Below are 23,057 nucleotides of genomic sequence, written 5' to 3' on the forward strand. Positions count from 1 at the left end.
TGGCTCACAGGCCCAGCCACTCCGCGGCATGTGGGATCTTCCCTGACCGGGGCACGAACCCATGTCCCCTGCATCGGCAGGCGGACTCTCAACCACTGCGCCACCAGGGAAACCCAATCAAATTATAATTTACAGACAATAAAATGTGCTGATTATACATGTGTAGTTTCATGAGTTTTGACAAATGTGTACACTCATAAACGTCTCTCCAAACAAAATATAGAACATATCCATTATCCCAGGAAGTACTCATGCCCCCAGTTAACCTCACTCTCACAACCCTGCAGAGGTAACCACTGATTTCTGTCATCATATATTCGCTTTGCCTATTCTAGAGCTTCGTATAAGTGGATTCATACTGAATATGCACTTATGTGCATGGCTTCTTTCACTTAACATAGTATCTGTGATATTCATCCATGCAGTTACATGTATCAATACTTTGTTCATTTTTTAAATTCATGAATAGTATTCCATTGTACAAATATACCACAGTTTGTTTATCTACTCACCTATTGATGGAAGTCTGGGCTCTTCTCACTTTGGGATTATTACGAATAAAACTGCTATGAACTTTCATGAAAAAGTCATATTCAATTTTTTTTATCATCCTACCCCTAGCACCTAGCACAGTGCCTCATACACAGCAGGCACACAATACACATTTGTTGAGTAAATGAATGAATCTAATCCTTCCAATATTAGTGATAACTGTACCTTTCCTTCCTGCTTTAGAAACCATATTAGAAGGCAAATAAGTTAGAGTGACTCAATTACAGAAAGAAATGTGAATACCCTCTTAATATGTTTAAAAGTAAGTTGCAGAGTTTGTACTTTAAAATGTTATTACTAACAATTACTTTTTACACTCCTCACATCTGAACTTGTCACACAAGTGTGTCATGATGCTACTTGTAGGGTTTCCGGATAAAATATAAGATGCCCAGTTAAATTTGAATTACAGGTAAACAACAAATAGATTTTTAGTGTAAGTATGTCCCAAATATTGCATGGAACATATTTATGCTAATTTGGGACGTACTTATAAGACAATATGCTAATTGGGATATACTTATTGTTTTTCTGAAATTCAAATTTAACTCAGCATCCTGGATTTTTATTTGTTAAAACTGGCTACCCTAACTACATGTGAACTGTGTGACCTCTGGTCCTCAGGCCCCTTCCAGCTTTAAAGCTCAAAGATTCCTCACTTTCTCCCAGTCTCTTTCTCACATATTTTTCTCATATATCCTTCAGAAATGCTGTTCTACGAACATTATGGACAAGATTTAGTTTTTCTCTTTGTGTGTCTTAAACATTTGCTTGGTGAATTCACTTTAAGGTCTAGCTGGACAGTACATCCCCTCAGGCCCTGGTTCATTCTGGCTGGCTAGGGCTTTTCCAAGTGAAATCCAAAATGCTTGTTCCTCTCACCACCCCCTGAGCCCATCTGTTGCGTTTGTGTACGTGTGTGAACACAGTTGGACAGACGGAGGGAAATGCCTTCCTGAACTACTCATCAATGTCTGGTGTCAGCTTCACCCTTAAAATAAAGTGTGGGTGACAAGTCTCACCTTTTAGGGAGCCAGCTCGTACAGATCCATTCCTTCTCTTCCCAGAGCCTTTCATTCATAAACTCATAGGGAACTGTTCTTAAAAGGCAAATGCACATTAAACATGGGAGAAGACTAAGGTTGGTTTAGCGTGTGTGTGTGTGTGTGTGTGTGTGTGTGTGTGTGTGTGTGTTTAAATTTCAATGAATAGGTTTTGCTTTGGAATTGCTCAAAGTAAAGCCAGACTCTCTGTATTATTATCACAAAGTACAGAAACCTAGGATGATGCTACAGGGGGCCAGGCTTAATGGAAGGGCACTAAGATTTTGAGTCAAACTTGGGTCTGAATTTGTGCCACTCCCTAGCTATATGACCTTGAGTAGGCAAACTAGTAAACCCCTTCAAGCTTCAGTTTTCTCATCTGTGAAATGATGGCAGTAATAGTGCCTACCACACAGTGCAGTTGGGACAGTTCTGTGATATAGCAAAAGTGAAGTACTTAGCCAGGCACATAGCAGATGCTCCATGAGTGGTACCCATTATTATGAATGTGGCCCCAGGACTAGTTCTGATACAGCCAAAGAGGCCTCTCTCGGTTTTTGGACCCTGAGGCAACCAGCAGGGAATGAAGATTTTAAAAGGGCACCTCAGCATCTTGTATTATTTTTCTTTTTAGAAGTTTACCTGTGCACTGAAAAGAAAGGCCCTGTCTTTGAGTCTTCACTACTGCCAAGTAATACCAACTCTGAGACTCAGGTTTAAATTTTTTTTTAATCTAGAAAATTTATATATAAATTTTCCTTGTTTCAAAAGTAGTTGTGAGAATTATATCTATAGGATGGTTGTTTAGAAAGTGTACAAACAATGCAAGTTATGGTAAGTGTACAAACAATGTAAGTTATGGTAAAGTCAGTAAACCCATCTTGATAAAAAAAAGCAAAAGAATAAAAAAACACCTCCCAGGGCTTCCCTGGTGGCGCAGTGGTTGAGAGTCTGCCTGCCGATGCAGGGGACGCGGGCTCGTGCCCCGGTCTGGAAGGATCCCACATGCTGCGGAGCGGCTGGGCCCGTGAGCCATGGCCGCTGGGCCTGCGCGTCCGGAGCCTGTGCTCCGCAGCGGGAGAGGCCACAGCAGTGAGAGGCCCGCGTACCACAAAATAAATAAATAAATAAATAAATAAGCAAACAAACAAACACCTCCCAACACTCATCTTTCTTTTCCTGACTTCCCCATTTCAAGCTGATTCCTGGAATTGGTGGCAGTGGGTTTAGTGGGAAAAAAAAAATGGCATACTTAACTTCCTATAGTGAGGAAGTCACTAACAGCTGAGCCTTCATTTCCTCATCTTTAAAATGCAAATCAGTCATCCAGTGATCACCTAGTAGGCAGGCACAGTACTAGATAATTCCAGCTGACATATATTGAGCATACTATATGTGGCAAGCACTTTGCTAGGGGCATTATCTTTAACCTCCCAAAACCCAATGAGCTAAAATATTATTATCCCTATTTTATAGTTGAGGAAATTGAGGCTTAGAGGGTTTAAACTGATTTGCTTTATAGTGAACAAACCAACATCACCTCAGAGGAACTTACTGTCTAGGGGGATAGGTGAAGATATAAAGAAAGCATTGTAATATTGTGTATGTGTGTATGTCGCTGCATATACCTGTACCTCTAAAACACCTATGTCAGATTTGTGGTAGAGAATCAAATGAGATTTGGTGTGAAAGGTGTTTTGAAGAAATCTGACAGTGTTAAAATAGAGCTTTACCATGAGTTATTCACCATTTCAGAGAATCACTGTACTAATAGCAGCTCCATCTGTGGTACTTGAGTCAGCAGTACCACATTCCAGAATCATTCTGCTTCAGCAGACTGTAGCATTCCTGGTGATTCTGCATCAAGCTGCTAGCCTCTGATGACTTCATTACATCTTCTTTTTTTTTGATTAATTAACTTATTTATTTTATTTATTTTTGGCTGTGTTGGGTCTTCGTTGCTGCACGCAGGCATTCTCTAGTTGTTGTGAGCAGGGGCTACTCTTCGTTGTGGTAGTCAGGCTTCTCTTTGCGGTGGCTTCTCTTGTTGCAGAGCACGGGCTCTAGGTGCGCAGGCTTCAGTAGTTGTTGCATGCGGGCTCAGTAGTTGTGGCTCATGGACTCTAGAGCCCAGGCTCAGTAGTCGTGGCACATGCACGCGCCATGCATGCATGCTTCGTGGCATATGGGATCTTCCCAGACCAGGGCTCCAACCCGTGTCCCCTGCATTGGCAGGTGGATTCTTAACCGCTGCGCCACCAGCGAAGTCCCTACATCTAATAGAGCCATGTATGAGCATTTACATATTAAAATACATATTGTTTCATTATGAACTACTTTTGTTTTCTCTTTGCAATACAATTATGGCATAATAAGTGCTTTTTTTTTTTTTGGCCACACTACGGGGCTTGCGGGATCTTAATTCCCCGGATCGAAACCAGGCCCCCTGCAGTGGAAGCACAGAGTCCTAACCACTGGATATGCATTGCATACATATACATGGAAGGGAGAAAGCATTCCAGGGTGGGAATGACACCAGTGATGTGGCCTGGCTTAGCAATGGTTAGCGTGTCCCCAGACAAGCCAGGATAGGTCAGAGACTTCCTCTGTTCTTGGTCTTGCCATGTTCCCTGGAAGCCACTCCTTTTATCCCTGCCCTCCCCCCGGCCCCCTCCCCCGCCCAGTGTAATTGAAGACTCCTGGGGGAACTGCCAGGACCAGCATTACAGGAAATTGCCTTGTGGCCAGTGGGGCTTCTCTGGTTACTTTCCTCAGTGACAGAAGACAGTGATGGCTTCCTGTCTGTTAGCTGGGTGTCTTTGCCTCCTTGTTATGCCAAGTTCCCAAGAAACCTCAGCTTGTGCTCCTTATATTTTTGTTCAGCTCCTGTTATTGGGATTTTTTCCCCCTGTCTTATCCAGCTCCCTGCCTCCAGCCTCCTTGCTCCACGCTAGAGATCTGGAAACTTTTGGTCCATGATGGACAAATTTTATGGGACACCTAAAGGGCATTGTTTCGAATTAGGCCATAGCTCCAAACAGATACCAGTTTGGCAATGCCTGTTGAGTCCTCTCCCTTGAAGGTGATGAATTTATCATCCAGAAACAGACTGGTGTTTTTTCTCCTTACTAATTATACGTGTTCATTGAAGACTGCTTGGAGAATACAGAACTATATGGAAAAGCAAATAGAAATTATCCATTATCCTGAGAAATATAGCACTCAACATTAGACAAAGGGGGCACAGCACTGGTGAGGATTAAATTCAATGCTGCTCTGCCTCCCTGTTCTCTATTCCATTCCAGCCCCCAGCTTTCACCTTCCACAGCACCTCTTGATCTCACCCTTATGAAAACTTGCCTGTCCTGTATACCATAAAGTGGAGGGCAAACTGGAAACTGTACAAAAGCACTTACCATGTCAAAGGCATATAAGAGAGATAAAATATCTTTCATATCAAGGAGGTGTTTGGAATCTAAAATAGCAATATTTTGTCATAGCTCTGCCATCACTACCTTATTACCGAGGTGTTGTGGTGATAAAGGGTTGTGGGAATGTCTAAAGAGATAAGAGACCATCTGAGAAATTCACAGTGCTCCCTGGGAATTAGGAAAAGGTTCACAGTACAAAGAGGCAAGAATGATTAAGTGTGAGGCTGGCTCATAAATATGCCTTTCTCTTTTGAACAAAACAGCCAACATTAAACAAAAAAGTTGGATGATACTAAATCCATCCCAGAGATAAAGTTCTTATTACAGATAATAGTTAGAATTTATGTGTTGCTTTTTTTCCAAGGTGGGTAGGGTCAGAATGGCAGTTTCCTCATTTTTGAGTCTGCATTGAGACAGAAGACTTAGAAAACACTAAGGCATAAGGGTTAAGGTCAAGGCTTGGGAGTTAGACCTGTGTTCAAATCCCAGATCCGTGAGGTCATCAAGCATTTTTCACATGCCATCCACTGTTTTAGACATTGGGGATGCAGTGTTGGACAGCACAGATAAGGTCCCTACTTACATGGAGCTTACATTCTAACGGGGGGCGGGGGGTAGACAGAATGTTTAATGTTGAAAAGGTAACATAGTGCTATGATTGGAAGTACCTGGGGGCTACTTTAGGTTGAGTGGTCAGGAAAGGCCTCTCTGAGAATAGACAATTGAACTGAGACTAGGGTGATAAAAAGAGGCCAGTGATCAAAAACATCTAGGGGAAGAGCATTCCAGGCAGAAGTAACAGCTGGGGCAAAGGCCCTGAGGCAGGAACAGGCTTAAGTGTTTAAAGAATAGAATGAATACCAGTGTGATTGAAGCAGAGTGAGCCAGGGAGAGAGTGAGGAGAAGAGGTTGGAGAGGGTCAGCACATGTCAGGTCATGCGGGGGACTTTGTAGAAGTTCAGCTTGTTACATTCATCATCATAAAACAGAGAAGGTGGGAGTTCCCTGCCAGTCCAGGGATTGAGATTCGGTGCTTTCATTGCCGGGGTCCTGCTTCATTCCCTGGCTGGGGAACTAGGATCCTGCAGGCCACGCAGCGCGGTCCCCCCCCCCCAAAAAAAAAAGCAGAGAAGGGAAAAGGAAGTTGGATTGGAGAGTTTAGGGAATAGTGTACAGTATCACCTGAGAAACTTGGATCTGACTAACTGGGCACAGGGGTTTGAATGCTGTGCTGAAAGTGGGACCCTGAGGAGAACAATTCTGAGGGCAGAGTACAGGGTGGCTATTTTCATCTATCATTACATTTCTGGCACTTGAATTTCTCTCAAGTTCTCTGCTACAGCTGCTGCTTTCTCAATGAGTACAAATATATAAGTCCAGCGGGGCTTAGGGATACAGCTAGAGTCTATTTCCAGCCCCATGTAAAGAAATGCTCTTGTATTTTGTGGCTGGAATTTCTACCTATGTGGGGAGATGTCACAGTTCCCCAACCAGCTACCAAGCTGGCTATATAGTGAGGTATAGACCTGACCTAAAAGGGTGCTAGCTTAAGATGGCTTTTTATTTCATGTGACTCATGACACCGCCAAGCTGCTCTGATTTATTTCGTTAGGAGGAGTGTGGCTAAGAGGTATGCTTCCTGGGCAGCATTGCTTCTTGCTTCACATGGTTCACTAACTTTTTTCTTTTTTTCTTGTTTTTAATAGGGAGAGAAGAAGCCCTATGGAAAGCCATGTGGAGGCCAAGACTGCATTGGGGGCTGTAAATGCTCTCCTGAGAAAGGAGCCCGAGTAAGTTGCTTCCTTCATTGTTGAAAGATAGATAGTCACAGGAGCCGATATCTGAAGTGTGTGTGTTTTCTTTAGAATTAAACTGCTTAGAATTTTCTCTTATGACCTCATGGAACAAGCAAAGTGATGAAGACCAGCTGGAAGGAGCTTTGCTGACTAATGATAGGCAGAACTAGATTAGTCAAAGTCTCTGACGGACCGGGAAGAGGTTTCTTTCATTGACTCAATAGCGAAGTTTCCTCAAAGTTTCATCTGGGGTATTTCCAAAAGGCAATTAAGTTGTGCAGAACAAGATTATGATATGTTTGTAGATGCACATCAATTTTCATAGCTCATTTACAGATAGGCTCTTCCCTACCACTCTGGGGGACAAGTGGGCCAATCGTTATCTACAGACTAGGGATGTGCTTCATCCAGAATCAAGGGTAGCCATAAAGTCCAGAAATATAGGTGACTATACATAAAGAATGATTTATAGATATTATATTAAGGCATAGCACACGTTTCAAAACATTAAGTGATTTATTCAATGTATTGTCCTTTAATAGCCATGACCAGTTCAAATTGTTGTGCAAATTGCAATGAACACAGTGCCTTGATACAGCATTTCTATCAAGCCTCGTATATGCATATGTGATGTGTTGCCCCAGATGAGTTGTATTTTTGATTTGCACTGAAGAAACCTGCATCTTTAGTATAACTCAGCAAAAGTATTCAAGGGGGGGATCAATCCATAAAAAAAAGTAAAATCCAATCTACATTTTCAAAATTTATGGCCACCCTGTAGAATTGAGATCTTCCGACTTGCAGCGTTGTATTTGCACTCTCACCACATTCAAACAAGCCTAAGAGCTTACACTGTCAAAGGAAGGTAGCATAAATAGGTCAACCAAACCCTTAAAAACATAGCCGAACAGGGAACAGAGTGACCACTCTACCTCTTCTTTCATTATTTTCCATTTGCAGTACAGTGAAATGTCAAACTATGCCAGAATTTGAAGGAAAAGTATAAAAAGCCATCTCTTCATCAAAAGGGACCAGACATATTGTACATTAAAGGCAGAGACTTAGGGAATCATAAGATATTAGAAAGCGAAGGTATCTTCGTGAGCTTCTCATCTTATCCACAGATGGTAGAGGAAACAGCCTCTGAGAAGGAAAATGACTTCCCAGGTCACACAGCAGATTGATGACAGATTCAGGCTATTACCTGGGTCTTTTGATTTCTCGCCTATTTACTTTACCCACTGCTGTCTCCCAGGGAAGTCGTGTTCACTACAGCCACCGGGGCCCACGTTCTTCCTCTGATCTAGATCTAGGAAACACTTTAGAAAAAAAATAATTCTACAACAAATATATGAATATGTTCTTAAACAACAGCAAGCAACACAGACAATGCAAAAGTCTCCCTTGATGTTCTCTCGGTCCCACTATTGTCTTTCTGGTCTTTTTCTGTGCATGATCAAAGATAGGTATGAATATGTATAAGAATACTTTCATTTTCTGGGTTTTTTTCCCAAACTATAATCATAAGTATATATTCTATGCTGTTTCTGGTGGTTTGTTTGGTCACATAATATGTCCTTAAGATCTTTTCCTCCACCCCAAAGTTTAATCTAGCCATTTCCCTTTTGATGAACACATAGTTTGTTTCCAAATTTTTGCTATTTTAAAAAATGGAAGTGCTACAGTAGAAATCCTTGGACAGTCGTCCTTGTACTCATTTCTAGTGTTGATGCTAAGGATCCGAATTACCAGGTGTAAGGGTAATGGGCATTTTTAATTTTAAAAGCCAATGACCAATTACCCCACAGAGTATCTATCCGAATTTATTTACATCAGTATTGTTGCACAAGAGTGCCCATGTTTCTATACCCTTGCCATCACTTGATATTTTTGTTAATATGGGTGAAAATCATCTCAATTCCCAGACTACATGTAAGTTTAAGCATCTTTTCACATATTCATTGCAGGTTTGTATTTCCTCCGTGAATTTCCTGGACATATCCTCTCCCCACTTTCCTAAGGGGTGATTCTTATTGATTTACTTTACCCTTGCAACGATACAGCAAGTAAAAATGGCCCAAGTGGAAGCAGATGAGATTTGAAGTTTGACACAAAAGGGCATTTCCTGATGAAGCATGAGAGACCCAGCAGCCAGGGAACTGAGAAACAACTCTGAACTGTTTGTGGGGCTGGGGAGCCTTTAAAACTAGAAATTCTTAGATATCCTGAACAGAGGTCAGTCCTACACCAGGCAAACATGCCTACGATGACCTCATTGTTTCACCCCTGGCTGAGATTTTGATCTTTGAAGATAGAAGGCGGTAGATTTCCTCTGTGAGGAGCTCTCATTTGGATTCCAAACATCTGGAGCCCTAATCTGGCTTCTCCTTTGAAAACATGAGTGGTTTAAGGGTCGTGGGATGGAGAAAAATAGAATATCACTGCACAGATTTTTTTCGTCAATATTTAAAAGACTCGGTGTCCACACAGTCAAATATGCTCCTAAAACTTTATTTGTGAAGCCTGAAGTTTCTGGGAACGCTTGTCAAGGTTAGTGAACCAGACCAAGCTGTATTTCATGAGTCAAGAGCAGGAATGTCCTATTTCCCAAGTAGATCAGGAGGCCAGTGCACATGGGGCCGATCCTGTGCACACGGATGCTGGAAGCTGCCCACGCAGCCAGGTCCTTTTTACTCATCTTCCCTACCCTCTCGCGTTCCCAGGGCCAAGCAGGATTGTTTAAACTGGACCCAGCACTGTTGACCCTGCAGGGCAGCCCCTCAGTACCCCTTTTGTGCAGATGTCAGAAAGATTTGAGACTGTTTTCCTTAGCTGAGAAGAGGGCCCCTTTTGGATTTCAAGCTGTTCCTCTCCAGCTCTGCGATCTGGGAGGGGAACGGAACGTTGGTTCACCCCTGAGATATGCTGCAGCCCTTTGCAGGGCCTGCCTCCTGCCCTGGGGAGACATCAAGCACGTAGCTTGCTGGGCAGTGTGTATTTTTCCTTTGCCAAAGGCCTCTTGAACTGATTAAGACATTTACACAACACCTAGCACTCCTGCGCAACTGTGATCCAACCCTTTTGGGCTTAAGCCATCTCAAACTGATTTCTCGAAGGCATGCCATGCCTGATAAAAAGCCCTTGCCTAGCATTGCTGCACTGCTCTGTGCTTTCCAAAGCATCTTTTCCCAGGGTCTGTATCATTATCTGTATGCAACAAATAAACTGATAAGTGATTTGCCCAAGGTCACTAGCCTGTCAGCGGCTAAACCTTATTTAGCCTACTTTAGGAGAATGGCAACTTTAAAAAATGACATGCCTAGTAATGTTAAATAAAGGTGTTTCTCCCCCGCCCCTGGACATTTAAATTTGGATTTAATGTTTGACTTCAAGCTTTCTTTCTTGCGGGTAAGTGTTGTTATCTGGAAAAACCATTCTTTTGAGTTGTTCTCTTCCCTGGTTATTTTTTTTTTCTTCTGCCATTGGATTGATCAAATCGTTGTAGCTTGACATTTCCATCCCTTGCTCTCTTTTCCCTACTGGATTTGAAAGCTGTCTCTGCATTACTGGCGGGTGTTTGTCTGAGTTGGGAGCAGGCGGGACTGTTTGTTTTGTTCTGAGTCTACTATTCCTTAATAGCATTTCAGAGTTTTCCCTGTTTTAAGTGTTCTGGTGTTTACATAAAGCATGGAGAGCTCCTAATTAGCCATGCCATCTAAGGGTGCATTATCACAGAGAATCCCAAACCACAGGGAATGTTTGGATTCCCCACCTAGGTAAGGGCTGTTGGCCCCTGTTTTATGGCTGTGGAAGCTATGTCCTAGCTAGAGAGTTTATGAGACTAGCCTGAGTTTCACGAGAAACAGCCCAGGGTTCTTAATTCCTTATCTCCTGCCTGCATCCTGCTGCTTCTCTGTCACAAAGTGTGTTTCCCATGAATTCCAGAGCCCAGATGCATTCACCACCAGCCCTTCAATTTACTCTCCTCCTGCAAACAGCTGGCATTCCCTGTGTCAGCTGACTGGCGCCATGGCTACCGAGAGTACCCAGAGGTTGTTCCATTTTCTCCTGAATTAGGCAATTCCGGTAAAACATCTTTCTGTTCTCTCTGGGTGCCCTGACCAGCCACTGTCCTTAGCCTCTGCAGTTCCAAAGCGAAAGCTCATAATGCGCATGACCTCCTTGGGTGGCCGGGCCTTGCTCCAGCTGCCTGCGGATCAGGCGTCTTGCCCCTCTGAAGGCTGGCCTCACTGCTAACGCTGGTCACCACTAACCTTCCTGTTGCCAAAAACAATGGACATTTTTCATTCTTATCTTCTTTGACTTTGCTGCACGAGACACCCCCTTGTTTCCTGCAACTCTCGGTTCCCTTGGATTTCATCGTGCTCTTCTCTCCTGGTTCTTTCCTGTTCTGATTGGGACTCCCCAGCGTTCTATCCTCATCCTACTTCTCTTCTCACTGTAGGCCTCTCCCAGGGTGGTTTCATATATTCCAGAGATCTCAGCTACCACCCATACGATGATAGATATTCAGTCTCTATCTCTAGTTCAGACCTTTCTCTGTAGCTTCGGATCAGCATTATCAGTTTTTCGCTGGATATCTCTGCTTGGAGTTTCACTGGCACCACAAACATGTATCACACAGAATTCAACCAGCAACTCCCACCAGACATGTTCCTTCCTAAGTCCTACCTATGTCTTCCCCATCACAGCCCCACCAAGCACTCCATTGCTCAAGCCAGAAACCCAGGAGCCATTCTTGTCTTCTCTTGCTTTTCTCCACCTCCAATTCGTCATCAAATCCCATCTATTTATCTTCTTAAATTGAGCTCAAATCCATCCACTTTTCTCCATACCTATTTTTCTCCAATCCAGGCCTGTATAATTTCTTACCTGAATTGCCGTAATAGCCTCCAGACTGGTCTCTCAACCCCCAGTCCCACTATTTACCGTCCACTTGCCACTCTGCTGTCATCATCTTTCCAAAACATAAATATGATCACAAAACTCTTGCTTAAAATCTCTCAATGGCTCCCCATAGATCTCACAATAAAATCTTAACTCTAGCAGGCTTACAAAGTCCTCCATGACAGGGCCCTTGACTACCTCTCCAACATTACCTCTCATCACTAGGAGCCTCCCTCTTCGGAAAAAGAAACAAAACAAAACCCTACACATAAACCGAACTATTTATAGTTCACAGAACCTGCTATGTTATTTAATACATTCCAGGTTTTATACCTGCTACTCCCTTTACATGTACTTCCACTTTATATGTACTTCCACTGGCTCTACCCCTTTTCTGCTGATTTGCCTCTCTTTACCCATCCTTTAAAACTGAACACAGACTTCACCTCCTCAGAAGCTTTCCATGATCGAAGGTTATCTACTCTTCTCATCCTTCTTCTCATGCCGAACTACAGCAATCTAATGACTTGTCTGATCTCCACTATCTTATGAACTCCTAAAGGGCAGAGATTTGGTCTCCTTAGACTCTGCAGGGGCAGTAGGCAGTACAGATTGTTTCATGAAGGACTGACCAACCAACCAACCAATTTGGTTGGGTATGGTTCCAGCCCTGCTCTCCTGGATTAGCTCTTAGGTTGCTGTGAAGCAGATGAGAGTCTCTTATCTAGGGAGGAATCCATTCTGCTAAAAGAAGGCAAAGAGCCAGGGCAGTCATTGCCATATCTTTTTTAGGTCTTGTTAGCTGTAAGGATCCCAGCTCTTGCCCACACTCTGGTTCCCATAGCTTGCTTTGGGATTTTGCTCTACCTAACTCCTCTGGGGTTTTGACCTTGAAAACTCTGATTGCTTCTTACTCTGTTTTACTACCAGCAATTCGTTCTCTTTCCAAGGTGAGGACATTCATGAATAATCGTGAGTGAAAGATAATCACAACCTTTCTTTTTGACATTGATTTCACCCTCCTCTCCACCAAACCTTTTGCTTAAAGCCTCTTAACCTTATGCAAAGTTGATGGTCTTGAGTTTCCCTTGTTCCTCTTCCTTGTGGGGGGAGAGGAAAAGTGTTTGCACAGGGAAGTAGCCACTGGGTGACAGTAGGGGAGGGAAGTAAAAAAAATCAAAGAGCCCTGTGTATTTTAAATATAGTTGTTTGGGTCAAGGATAATTGATGGTAATGTTAAAAGTTAGTGTCTCTGCCCGGAGTCAAGATGCACTCGTAGCCCAGCAGATGTTTGTGGTCATCTTAATCCTCTCTTTGATTATATTGGGACAGTGTGGGATTTATGGAACATATTATCCGTACTAGTGAGGGAGGCTTCTGTTAAAGAGGAGCAAAGGAGCTGGAGGAGGGGATTAATACGCAGCTGTGGAGTCAAGAGCACTGCTTTAGGTAGCCAGAGACCTCAGTGCCATGCCTGAGCTTTGCCAACTGGATGACATTGGGCTGCTGCTTTCCCCTCTCAGCGTCCCAGTTTACCAGTCAAAAGAGTGAGGGGTTTGGGCAGGGTGATCTCAAAGAACCCACCAGCTCTGATGATCGAAGTCAGACCCCGTGCTACTGTACCATGACAGTTCCTTGCCCCTAAAGTGTCTTATCGTGCTTTCTAGTGTGGCAGTGAGATACGGAGGGCCATTTTTGACAGTGTTCTACCCTCTGGAGTGGTGTCTTGGCAGCTGCCTCAGACGTAAATCACTTGCTGTGGCTTTTTACTGCCGATGCTAGAAGCGCCTAACAGCTGAAGTTGCACCCCTGCAGGAATGTGCCGTGCTCTCCTCCTTGGCCATCTGGCTGGTGTGATCTGAAGAGAGTCACAGGGATGTCGACTCACCACACACACACCCCAAATACCTTCCCTGCCTGGCCTGCCTGCAGTTCTAGCTTTAGAGACATACTCTTTAGGTTAAGCATGGCCCCATCTTTGCACTGCTTGAATAAATTGCATAGGCCTCTCCTCTGGGGAGGAGTCGTGTGTACAAATCTTTAGAGACTGCTCAGTTTCCTTGTCCTGCCCTGCTCATCCATATGTCAGAGACATTGGATATCAAGACATGGATGAGGATCTTGCCTGCTAATGTGTGACGTAGTCTCTCCTCCCAGAATCTGCCTTCATCTTCCCTCCACAGATGTACCCTCCTCTCCTCTCCTCTCCTCTCCTCTCCTCTCCTCGTTTTTCTCTGGTCTCTAACTTCCTTCTTTCTCCTTCCCGGCTTCCCTCCCTCCGGCTCTAGCATTTCTAGCTCCCCATCCCTCATTCTCATTTTCCTCACCCAGTTACTGCTCTCTACTTTCAGTTGCCTGGGAGTGCTTCCTGTGTCACCAGTTCCTGTTTTCTGTCCTCTATGAGCAGGTGTGAAATTATAGCAGCAGGAGATCGGAAAGAGTGGCTGAGATGTACTTACAGAAGCATTGCACTTCTCCAGAGATTCTAAATCTCAAAGCCTGGATCAGTGGTCTCCAAAATTGGTGGGTTTGGGTGGAGGGGGAGGTTGGCACATGCAAATCAGTCCATTGTAAAAATCAGTGTGAAAGAAAATATTACGACTTCTATTTCCATTTAAATTGAAAACATCTAGAAAGAAATTAAGATTTGGATTAAAACAATGTAATTTATGTAAAGTGCTTAAAACCGTGTATAGTACACCAAGTGCTATCTAAATATTAGCTATTATTAGCACTACTATTAAGCCTTTCAAATATGCAATACACATATTGTCACTGGCACCCTCTGTTGCATATGCTTTGTAAGGTATTCTGAGGGAAGAATGGGAGCCCACAGGTGGAAGGGTTGACCCTGGAGCCCTTACTTTTTTTTTTTTTCCTCTATGTGAACCAGAGGTATTGCTACCTCCTTGGGCCCAGTTAAGCGGATTTACGGATTATATTATCTAACTACATTAACCCTCACAAAATGGACAAGTGGCTTAAGAAGGTTCCTGCAAATAAACCATGTATTGAAGATAATACCAATTGGGCTTCCCTGGTGGCGCAGTGGTTGAGAGTCCGCCTGCCGATGCAGGGGACACGGGTCCGTGCCCTGGTCCGGGAAGATCCCACATGCCGCGGAGCGGCTGGGCCCGCGAGCCATGGCCGCTGAGCCTGTGTGTCCGGAGCCTGTGCTCCGCAACGGGAGAGGCCACAACAGTAAGAGGCCTGTGTACCGCAAAAAAAAAAAAGATAGTACCAATAATGTAAGCACGTGAAAATGGCAGCGCTCACACTTCTCTTACTCCTTGAATGAGTTTTTCCATCAGCCTCATTGTGAGGTAAAAAGCACAGCAACCTAATCATACCTGACAAGAAGTCAGCAAAAAAGTAATGATGCAAGAATAATCAAGAAGACTAAATGAAATATGGATTTATACCCATTCTCAGTAATGAAAGATCTTTCCCTAAGTGTATATGGTGCCTTGAAATATTAGCTAATAATACAATGAAGCCATCACAATGAACAAGACATTTGACATGCTATTTATTTCATCTTTAGCTCATCCTTTTACATTTTCTATTTATTGTGTGCATTTCATAATATATGTGTAGGTACATATATATGCAGAGTAGGACATGTATATAATTTATATAATCATTAATAATATAGTGTGTATATATATAAAGCATGCTCTAATTTGTGTGTGTGTGTGTGTGGTACGTGGGCCTCTCACTGTTGTGGCCTCTCCCATTGTGGAGCCCAGGCTCCGGACGCCCAGGCTCAGCGGCCATGGCTCACGGGCCCAGCCGCTCCGCGGCATGTGGGATCTTCCCTGACCGGGGCACGGACCCGTGTTCCCTGCATCGGCAGGCGGACTCTCAGCCACTGCGCCACCAGGGAAGCCCTGCTCTAATTTTCTTTTAACTGAAAAGGGTGTACAATCAGAAAGACTTGGAGACCACCGGCCTAGACCATACTAAAATAGATGGGACCCACGAGCGGAGGCAAAAGAACTTGAAAAAGAAAAAAAATAACTGTCCCCAAATCTCTTGTTCTTTCCCTATCGAACAGCCATGCCACCAACTTTAGAGCCTCACCTTGACAACTTTATATAAAATAAAGCAATGGGTATCTCAGGAGCTGGGAGAAGTGAGACAGCAAAGAAATTTAAAAATCATAAAATCTCAAGCCTGGGAGGTTGGATCCAAGCCTCAAGTGGCATATCATGGTTTATAAACCATGCGTGTGAATGCTCTTTCCCTCTCTTTAAATGTGAAGACTTTTAGAAGAAGCCATTTCAGAGAGGTTAAGAGACTTTCCCAAGGTCCTTTGCGAGTGGCATAGCTGAGATTTGAACCAAGTATTCTATCCCCCTGCTCAGCGTTCTTTCCACCATGTCAAATGGCCTCTTAATTTCATGGCCATAATCAGCTGAGCTCATCTTGATTAGATTGTTGTGAACGGAGGATTACTTGTAGTGGAGAAGAAAAAGATGCCAAGAAGATGTAGACCAGATATCAACAAATCAATCGTCCTTTCCCTGCCCCAGTGAGAAGTAAGCCCTGACCATGTGTATAGCATCTGTTTATATCCTTGTCTGGGTTTTAAAATGTTTTCCTAATATCCCTGTCTTTTAAAAGTCACAAGAACTGAAATCCATGCATAAGGAAAGCCTGGTTTTCATCTGTGATTACAAGTTTTGTGAGGTGTCACATCAGTTTTTACAGCTCTGATACAGGTCTGTCCTTTATGTAGGCCACTCGCTGTATGGAAGTTCTCTGCAATGGAGTTAGAAATGTGTAGAGATGAAACTACCAAGTATATGCCAAGGAAATAATATGGTGTCTGTTCTGAGAAGACTTGCATTAATGGAAGTCTTCCAAGAATGTTTAACAAAATTAATTGCATGGCATCTCTCTTAAGCTATAGAAGTCGATGGGAAAAAATGTGCATTGCTTTGCAGAAATTTACCTCACTGTCATCTTTTCAAAAGAGCTTTTATTTTAACACATAAGGCAAATGGCCACCTTTACTTATAGAGGTAGAGGTCCTAGACTATGCTCTGCATTTTGTTTTTCTCATTGTGTTACATCAGGTTCAAGCCCACTACACAAACATTTAAGGAAACACTCTGGGGGGGTGGTGCAGGCACTCCGGAGAATGCAGACGTATCACAAGCACCAGAGTTAGGGAGACTACACACATACACACATACACACACACACACACACACACACACCACAGCCAGCAGCAGCCCTTAACTACACAGCACTACATCATCTGATTGAAAGTCTGAGTGCCAGAGAGCACAGGTCCTCAAAAGGAGGTATTGGTATAGACTGGAGTGATTAAACAAACTATTTTTTAAATTATTATGACAAAAATGTTTCTTTAGGAAGATTAATTTGATGGGGGCTGTACAGAGTGGATTAGAGTGAAAGACATGATAGGTGGATAGAATGCTCTCTATATTTAGAGGTTAAGTGGCATGTCCAAAATCCCCTGGCACAGCAGAATGGAAACTTTGCATTTTCTGCTGCTCAGATCCTATCTTTCTTAAATGATTCTCTCCAAACTTGAACACATGCAGAGATGCATACACATTCAAACAGTGATTTGACAATGAGGCTCGTCTTCATTGAAGGTATCACCTTTTTGTTTTTTATTAACTGAACGATGGTACTAGTTCCTTTCCACCACATTCCTCTAACTCCTTGGAAACTAGTATCCCCATTGGTTAGTCTCTACTGATCCCAACTGAGGAAAACTCATCCCAAAACCAAGTGGAATCAGCAGCACTGAAGTGACCTTATTTTGATCACAGAGAGGACAGTAAGGTGCTTCTCTCCATCACATGCTAAAAGCTCCTACAGTTACTACAGTGCCCAGTGAGAAAGGACACCTCAGTGGGTTCTGAAAGAGCATCTGTTTCCTACTTGATGCATTTTGTTGTGGGAGTTATGAGTGAAAGGTGGGGTTTGAGGAATCATGAAAGAAGGAAGGCACTGGTTCACATAAGACAGGTCTTAAAGCTTGATCAGCGGAGAAATCTACAGAATACCTTAGAATGGTTCCCTTATCCTGAATTACCAGCTAGGATCTTAGCAGGCTCTGTGGACTTAACTAAGCACTCGGCTTTGCTATGACAGCTTTTACAGTTTTTACAAGGTTAGTTTTACTCCTTAATTTTTGAAAACCCAGAGGAAAAAAGGTTCGTTCCTTTAGACCCCAGGAAGATTAATGTATATGTTTGGTTATCAGCCATATCAAAGAAACCATGGTCTCTGGCCCTGTACATGTCTTTTCTAGTTCAAGTAATTGGAGCAACTTGGCATTCCACTGCTTTGGTTGGGTTCCTTCTTGGGGTTGACACCAATCAGTGGTTGCTGCCCCCTTCACATGTTGCTGCGGGAATGCCAGTAAAGCTCTGAGGAAAGCAGGGAGCTGTGGAGAAACAGGCTGTGAGGCCCTGAATGGAATGAGGGGTAACCAGGGTTCAGGAGCCAGGTTTCCCCAGAGAGAGACAAAAAGAAAGCAAACAAAAGGAAGAGACAGGTCTAAACAGGCTCCCCAGACAGGGCCCCTGTGCTGTAAGAACAGAGCCTTAAACTTCACAAAGCTCAGGAAGGGAGGGGAGCCAGGGGTTAAACACAGCCTTTGCAATTCAGTTGAAGAATGATTAACTGAGCACACACAGAAAAGCCACACGTGTCCATATAGAGCAACATTTGTTATTCTTAAAACCAGCGCAGACACTCCATGAATTTAAAAACGTACCTAAAGCTGTACATCCACAGAGATATTAGTATTGATCCCCAGAAACCCCAAGGGTACCACCCCTCAGAAACAGACTCAGAGAGGCTCAGCAGTGCAGAAATACCGGGAGTCCCACCATGCCTAACAGAGGGCTGGTTTTTGAGGCATGTGACAGAGCTTAATGCCTGATGAATCCAGCCCTGGCACCTGGGGCCAAGGTTCCAATGACTGGCACCGGAGTAAGACACACGAATCTCTCTTTAAGTTTACCTTCCAAATCAGGCCCAAGCCTAGCTCTAGCTAAAGAGCAGGATGGAAGCCAGTCTCCTCTGGCCCGTGTGAAATGAGGGGCCGGGCTTGAAGGCCTCCCAGGTCCCTTGGAGGAAGCAGAGCAGGCGCTGTAGCAGAGCCCCTGTCCCCTCATCTCCCCCAGGCTCATCGACAACCTAATGACAAGCCGCCCCCAGGCCCCAGTGTCCCAGATCCCTGAGGGGAAGCTCATCGCCCACCCGCCCGGGAGTGGCACGGGCTCCTCGCGGGGTCCCCAGAAGCCCCCACTCCCCGAGGGCCCCGAGCCAGCACCCACTCCCACACCCAGTCCGCCCCCGGCGCCCGGAGGCCAGGTCTCCCAGGGGGCCGCTCAGCTCGCTTCGCAAGGCTGCCTCCCAGGGGAGGAGGACCGGCCGGGAGGAGACACACAACTTCCTCCGCAGCCAGAGGGGGAGGCCCGGGGCGGCCCTGAACCACCGACCCGCCGCCCCACCGCGTTCACGGCGCAAACCGAGGGGCCGCCGGCCCTTAGCCATGGGAGAAGCCAGTCGGGAAGAAGCAAACATGGAAACAAACACAACCTGGGAACTTTGGACCAGCTTCCAAACTGAAAATCCTCAAATATACCTTGGCTGCCCCCTCGCAAAAAAAGCATTTGCCTCATGAGAAAACCTAGGCACTTAGATTGCAGGATGGCAGAGCCAGAGCACCTCGGGGGATCATGTCGTCCAACCGTTTCATCTTACGTATGGGGTCCATAGTGTGGAAGAGACTTAAGCTCCAAGGAGTTTTCCTTGATTATGAAGGCCAGGGGTGTGTGTACTGAACCATGGAACTTGTGAGCAGGAATGCCCTTAACCCAGTGACCAGATATTCTTCCCACTTCCCAGGGATTCACAGGTACCCAGAACAGGGTAGGGGAAATTTCCCATTTTGGTAGTACAAGAAAGTACAGTGGTTGAGAGCACAGGTTTTGGAGCCAGATAAGCCCATCTTTTAAGACCTGGCTTTATCAATTACTAGATGTGTGGTCTTTACCCAGTGGTTCACAACCAGGGGCAGTCTTGCCCCCCAGGGAACATTTGGCCAGGTACGGAAACATTTTTGGTCACCATAATTGGTGGGGTGCTACTGGCATCTAATCAGTAGAGGACGGGGATGCTGGTAAACATCCTACAATGCACAGGACAGTCCCTCACAACATGGAATTATCTGGTCCAACATGTCAAGAGTGTCAAGGTTGAGAAATCCTGTGTTAGGCAAATGACTTATCCATTCTAAGCTTTAGTTTCTTCATCGGTGACCTGGAGTAATAGTACCTATCTCACAGGGTTGTTATAATATATAGACTAAAACATATAAAGCCATTAGCATAGTGTCTGGCACAAAGTAAGTGCTCTACTAATTATTAGCTATTAGTTCCGCAAACCCTCCATTAACTCCACCTTCTCTTATAGCTACTGCCCTGTATCTCTGTTCCTCTTACAGCATAACTCATTGAAATAGTTGTTTATTCTCAAAATCTCCACTTTTCACATTCTCTCTCGAACCTACTCTAATCAGGCTTTCTTTGCCACCACTCCTTTCTTATAAATGTCACCCGTGACATCCACTTTGTTAATTGCAACGACCGTGTCTCAGTCTTCATCTTACTTGACCTGCCATCAGCATTTGAAATGGCTTTTCACTCCCTCTTTCTTGAAAAACTTTCTTTGCTTGGCTTCCAGGACACCACTCCTTTGATTCTCCTCCTACCTCAATGTAGAAAGCTTTGCTCCAAGAGGAGAAGGGCTTGGTCTGATTTGTTTTGTTTTGTTGAATGAATAAAGTAATGAATAATATTTATTGTAAGGATTAAATGAGATCATGTATGTAAAGTGATTAGCACACATCAAGCACTTAACAACCGGTCACTGTTACCAGTACTACTACAACTATTACCACTGATGTTATTGCTATTATTATCCTTCTCCCCTACTGGGCTATGAGCCTCGAGCATGGATTAACGTTTAGCTTTATTCAATAGCAGGGTATATATCCAAATCTGGGTATGTATCCAGAAAACAGTTTGCTATGGATGAGAGTACTTGACGAGGGCACGAGCCTAGAGCAGGACCTTAGAGGAGAAATAGGTTTGGAAGAGCTTGATCGGGGGTGGGGGTGGGTGGCTAGAGTCTCATGGGAACAGGCATCCAGAAGGGAGTCACATCTTAGCCATTTCCACTCCCCTCTTCATAAATGATGAGACCACAAAAGGTAGGGAGTAGCAGTTCTCACCCATTAATCATCTCAATTCCTCCTCTCCCAGGTATGGGGGAGAAGCGGGACTGTGACCAAATGTTAGCATGAACAGAGCTTATCTGTTGGGCTTGACAGAGCAAAAAGCAACATAAGTTCACTTGACTCACAGTACTGATTGAACTTCATTTTCAGTCATCTTGAACTTTGAGCAACTTTGTACACGAATCAGCTCCTATTAGCATCTGTACGTATTTGCAAGTGGCGTTTATGTTAGCCTGAGGATTTGGCTCCTTAGGGATAGCCATTAGAAAAAGTACATAACCCAAATTTTATTAGAAAACTTGTGAACACTCAAAACATCTATTAAGTGTTGCTGATCATTGTAATAACATAATTTGTCATCATTTTAGTGAAAATGAGGTAATAACCAAATAGGCTATTTGAACCAAGATTCTCTTTTCCATTAAAAATGGAATGTCTGGTTTTTATAATATTCATGCCATTAACTACTGCCAACTGTGGCATTAAGTAATGACTAGCCTTTCCTTTCTTTCCTTCACCACCTACTCCAAACAAAATGTCCGTAGCTTGGACCCTAGGAAATGCTATTAAATAAAACCCATATGTTTTCAGTCCCTGACCGTCTAAAACCTACACTCCTGCTCACTTGCATTGCATTATAGCCCATGTGCAGTAACCAACCTGCTTTACAGATGGCTCAGCCTATCTGTAACTTGCCAGATGGGACCTGGCCAAGTGCAGAGAAAAATTGCAACATGGTTTACATTAACAACCAAAGACTTTTTTTTTTAATCCATAAAACTCTAACCATTGACTTCAAAAGGAATTATGGTAATACAACTTTATTTTCAAATCAGCATTAATTTTCTTTGGGTTTGAACTTGCCATCAACTCAGAGATCTTCTAAAAATTAACTTAGTTTCTAAATTTTCTAAACCTTTTCAACAGTCTTGTTTTTTAAGCCTTCCAGTAGGTGCTGAATAAATACACAAGTGACATAAAGGCCACCATGATTTTCCAACTGGCTGTGCTGTTGGTGACTTCTGGCAGCTCTACTATTATTTGTCAGAGATCCTCCAATACCCATCTGGGCCCACAGATAGCCAAGGCTCCTGAAAGAAGTGTTGATAGAGCCCAAGGGGGGAAGTTGTAATTCATTCTGGAAAGGTGACCCAGCTGCCCGAGTCCCCTGAGCCCTCTATAGATGCCAAATGAGCTCCTAGCCTAGTAGTCCCATCTGTGATCTAAATGTGTCCAGAAACCACCCACTCATCTCCTCATGTCGACTAATATGCTCACAGAGACATATTTTTCCTACTAAGATATAGACATTGCTTTCAGAGCTGTCCGAGGAAATGATTGTCATCTTTTTCATGGTCGCCGTCATAAAAGTGATAACACATAACGAGATAATAATAGTTGTCACCATTTATGAAGTATTTACTATGTGCCAGGCATTGTACTAGGTATTTTACGTGTGTTGTCTCAATACTTTAATGAGATATAAATACCATACCAGAAAGCTAACCCTTTGAAAGAGTACAATTCAGTGGTTTTTAGTACATTCACAAGGCTGCCCCAAACCATCACAACTATCTACTTCCATTACATTTCATCACCCTGTCTCATTTAATTTTCACAGTAGCCATGGGGAGTAAGTATTTATTTTAAACCCCATGTTACAAATGAGAAAACAAAGATTTAGTGAGGTTAAGTGATTTACCAAGTTCCCACAGCGTGTAAGAACTGAGAGTTCTTTCATGTGGAACTGAGAGTCAAAGGCAGATCCCTCTGGGCCCCAAACCCATATATCTCTTTCTATCCCCTTGATGGTCCTTTATTTGTACCATGGTCCATTATCGGTTCCACCAACAGGGACACTAAAGGGAAAAGTCGTAACTTTATTTCTCTCTTCCACTTCTTGCCCTCCTCTCCTTTATCCCTCATGGGATTAATGGCTTTGGTATCCCTAGCAACCACCCTCCTCCTGCTCACACCGCCTTCATACACATACTAATAAACAGCACACAGTTCCCCTGTCAAAATCTCTTCT

At 43.8% G+C, this 23,057-nt stretch overlaps 1 protein-coding gene across 1 annotated transcript in view; it reads left to right on the top strand.

The window, feature by feature from the left end:
• COL4A6 (collagen type IV alpha 6 chain) overlaps window positions 1-23,057 on the top strand; it is a 282,814-nt gene that overhangs the window by 118,341 nt on the left and 141,416 nt on the right. Inside the window, exon 3 of the mRNA XM_089904197.1 lies at window positions 6,733-6,816. Within this exon, the coding sequence (XP_089760323.1) occupies window positions 6,733-6,816 (84 nt within the window). The remainder of the gene's footprint in view (window positions 1-6,732; window positions 6,817-23,057) is intronic.

The sequence above is a fragment of the Delphinapterus leucas genome, chromosome X (assembly GCF_059928025.1).
Source record: "Delphinapterus leucas isolate spDelLeu-1000000601 "Yukka" chromosome X, BTC_Dleu_Yukka2, whole genome shotgun sequence".
NCBI classification, from domain to species: domain Eukaryota; kingdom Metazoa; phylum Chordata; class Mammalia; order Artiodactyla; family Monodontidae; genus Delphinapterus; species Delphinapterus leucas.